The 3,067-nt window shown below is 38.2% G+C and overlaps 1 protein-coding gene across 1 annotated transcript in view; it reads right to left on the reverse strand.

The window, feature by feature from the left end:
- LOC144444882 (solute carrier organic anion transporter family member 4C1-like) overlaps window positions 1-3,067 on the reverse strand; it is an 8,101-nt gene extending 5,034 nt beyond the window's left edge. The window contains exons 1-3 of the mRNA XM_078134431.1: window positions 2,383-3,067; window positions 1,376-1,466; window positions 696-820 (exon numbers count right to left, since the gene is read on the reverse strand). Of these exons, the coding sequence (XP_077990557.1) occupies window positions 696-820; window positions 1,376-1,466; window positions 2,383-3,067 (901 nt within the window). The remainder of the gene's footprint in view (window positions 1-695; window positions 821-1,375; window positions 1,467-2,382) is intronic.

The raw sequence follows: 3,067 nt of genomic DNA on the forward strand, positions 1-3,067 counted from the left end.
GCGACTCTCCCTGTTATCGCGCTCGGGGCTTCGCGAGAGAGTCTAGCATATTTGAGAGAGTTATTTATTATTCATTGCCATAAAGTGATTGCAATTGCATTTGTTCTTTACTTTTGAACCAGTTAAAGCGAGTTAACTGTGCATCATGTCCATGGTTGTACTGATAAGACTAGTGACTAAGAGCAAACAAAAACAAACAAACAAACAAACAAAAAAACAAAAAAACAAAAAAACAAACAAACAAACAAACAAAAAAACAAAACCACATAGTCGTATGCTTTCTAAATTTCCAAATTTGCTAATTACCATAACGGGGTACGCAACGTAACGTAAAAGACGTGTAAGAATACTACCCGACTTTAATTTTGAAACTAAATATAGCATCACAATTTTGTTCGTTTTGGTGTTTGTGTGTCTTCCGTACGTGTATAAAAATAACTACTGTTTGTTTGTCGGGATCTACAGACATAGATAACACACCAAACTGGTATGTTTCCACAAACTGTCCTTGTGCAGACATGCAAGCAAAATCGTTGGTGGCGCTATTACAATCTAAGGAGAGTGGATGGTATGAGTGCCAGAATATGACTGTAATACAATCTGTATGATGTATTGTTATACATACATGCTGTATACTTAGACTATATAAATTGGTGAAATGGTACCTGTCAGTTATGTTTTAAAGAAAAGCTCACCTGGAAGTTCCGGATGTGAAAAAGAACTGATTGGAATTGAGACCAGAAAAGCCAGAATGAAGACGATGAAAAATCCAATCCACCACCCTCCAACGTACATGGAATCACTAGGTGTAAGATCAGTTCTGTAAAGAAAATCAAATCGCAGTCACTTTTCTATTCGACATCGCGCTTCATACTTTTCTCAGCCAATAAATAACCATCACTGGGTTCACTCACAAACTGAGTACTGTTTGACGTAACGGTACATTACAAGGCCATTATGACCCAGGGAAATTCATTTTTCAAAAGAAACGAACGATAAATATATGGATATTATTAAAACCAATCACCACATTTACTATTCCTTGTTGCTACTTTTCGAACTTTCATCTAAAAAAATATGTTCTGTATTATTTTTATCGCATGTGTGTGTTAATGTGGACATTGTTTTGGAAAACACCATAAATGTATGCATAATCACACTATTAAAAAAATGAATTTTCTAGAAACCTAATGGTTTATATTGAAAATAGTGATAATTGCAAAATGTCCTAGACATGGAACAAATTTTCTAGTAAAAACTCATTGTCAATGTGTAAATGCCTGCACGAACAATTGATAGAATACGGTAACTGGTATACCCATAGTGCCATAGAAAGGAGTTAGGATAGTGTTTAATACAAAATATATATACTTACTCTACGCCAGGATCAGTGTAGATACTAAGAAACAATGCACCAATTGTGATTCCCATCGCAGGTCCAAGCATTGCCATAGTACTAAGAATACCTGTAACAGTTAAAGGGCAGTAAAATGAGGCTGAGCTTTTATCTTAGATGTATATCTATATGCTTAGGAGAGACAGAAAAAACTGCATCCTGCGACCTCTCTAAAATAGAATTATTGAGATCTAGCTAAGATGAGGCCCGCAGTAGTATACCTGGGCAAGGAATTGTGGGAAATAAATTGATTTAGGAGATCCAAGCATCTTACTGGTTATTAATTTAGATATTGAAGGCATCTAGACATTCATTCTAGCAACACATTGCCTCAACTGCAGTAACCATGACAATAATGACTGTCTCCTTTACATGTGTCGAGGTCACTAACATGGGTCATGGTACACGACATATATTAGGCCCGGTTTTCTTCAGTCTTCCATACCATAATTCAAAGCACTGAGGTCAAGCGCTGCGCATCATCAGTGCGCATATGTTTTGGGATGTTTATATACAAGCGTTGGGCACTAAATATTATGATCAAACCATTTGTAGACGTGTAATGGTCATGTGAGAGTGCTTGTAAATCACATGTCAATCACATGTCAATCATCTCTTTGTCACAAAAAATGAATGATAGATAAAGCGCTATGCTAATGACAGCTTCAAGTTATTACCTGGTAATTAACAGAGGGATGTGTTGTGCAATTATCGATCCAATCTCGCAGGGTAGCAATTTTCAGAAGAGAGGGTAGACTGAAATAACGAGATTCTGATAGTTTACGGTCATAAATTTAAAAATAACACCTGGCAGAAGTTGAAATTTGAACTCCGCTTCATATGTAGGCAAAAACAAACAAACAACCACTAGAAATATATACGTAGGTAATACATTGTTTGGTGGTCTGAGAATACGATAACGTGGATATTCCGGGGGGGGGGGGTACGTGTGACACAGTTAAATATGTTATAACAGTCGTACTCACCCATGTACCATCCACTTTTTCGAATGGTAGCGTTTTCATCAACCCAGGCGTAACCCACGGTGTATATGGGAGATGCACCGATGCCTATGGTGATTTGAGCAAACAGAAACATGTAGAAATAATTGGACAATGATCCCCAAGACGAATCGCATTCTTCGTAAGTAACATTCTGACCAGGTCGACACAGTGGATAGTAATCGATTCCAGCCCCTGGGTCGTAAATTCCAGTAAGGAACTGAGGAAGTGTCCACATCAATGCTCCAATACCAATGATAGCCGTCCCGATACCAATCCACCGAGGTTTGTTTTTAGTTGCAAGTATGTATGACACGAACACGATTAAAACTAAAACGGTGAAGTCATAGGCAGCGACTATAATACCGAGTTGAGTACTGGTCATCTGGAAGCGAGTCTCTATCGATGTCAAACTTACAGGAACCAGTCCACTTATAAGCATTCCTTGGGTAAAACATAACATGCTTACAGAAAACACCAACCATCCGATTGAATTAAACCACTGGAGAGACTTCGGGCGAAAACTGAACCATCCACACAATAGAGGTTCCTTCAGGTCACTGCCCTCGTCGTTTGCTTTGCTTTCATCAGTTTCACTGGTAGTGTTCTTCTCAGTCTTCGTATCGTCGACGTCAGAAGTGATAACGTCATCCTTGGAATTCGATTCCAT

The sequence above is a fragment of the Glandiceps talaboti genome, chromosome 13, assembly GCF_964340395.1.
Source record: "Glandiceps talaboti chromosome 13, keGlaTala1.1, whole genome shotgun sequence".
NCBI classification, from domain to species: Eukaryota; Metazoa; Hemichordata; class Enteropneusta; family Spengelidae; genus Glandiceps; species Glandiceps talaboti.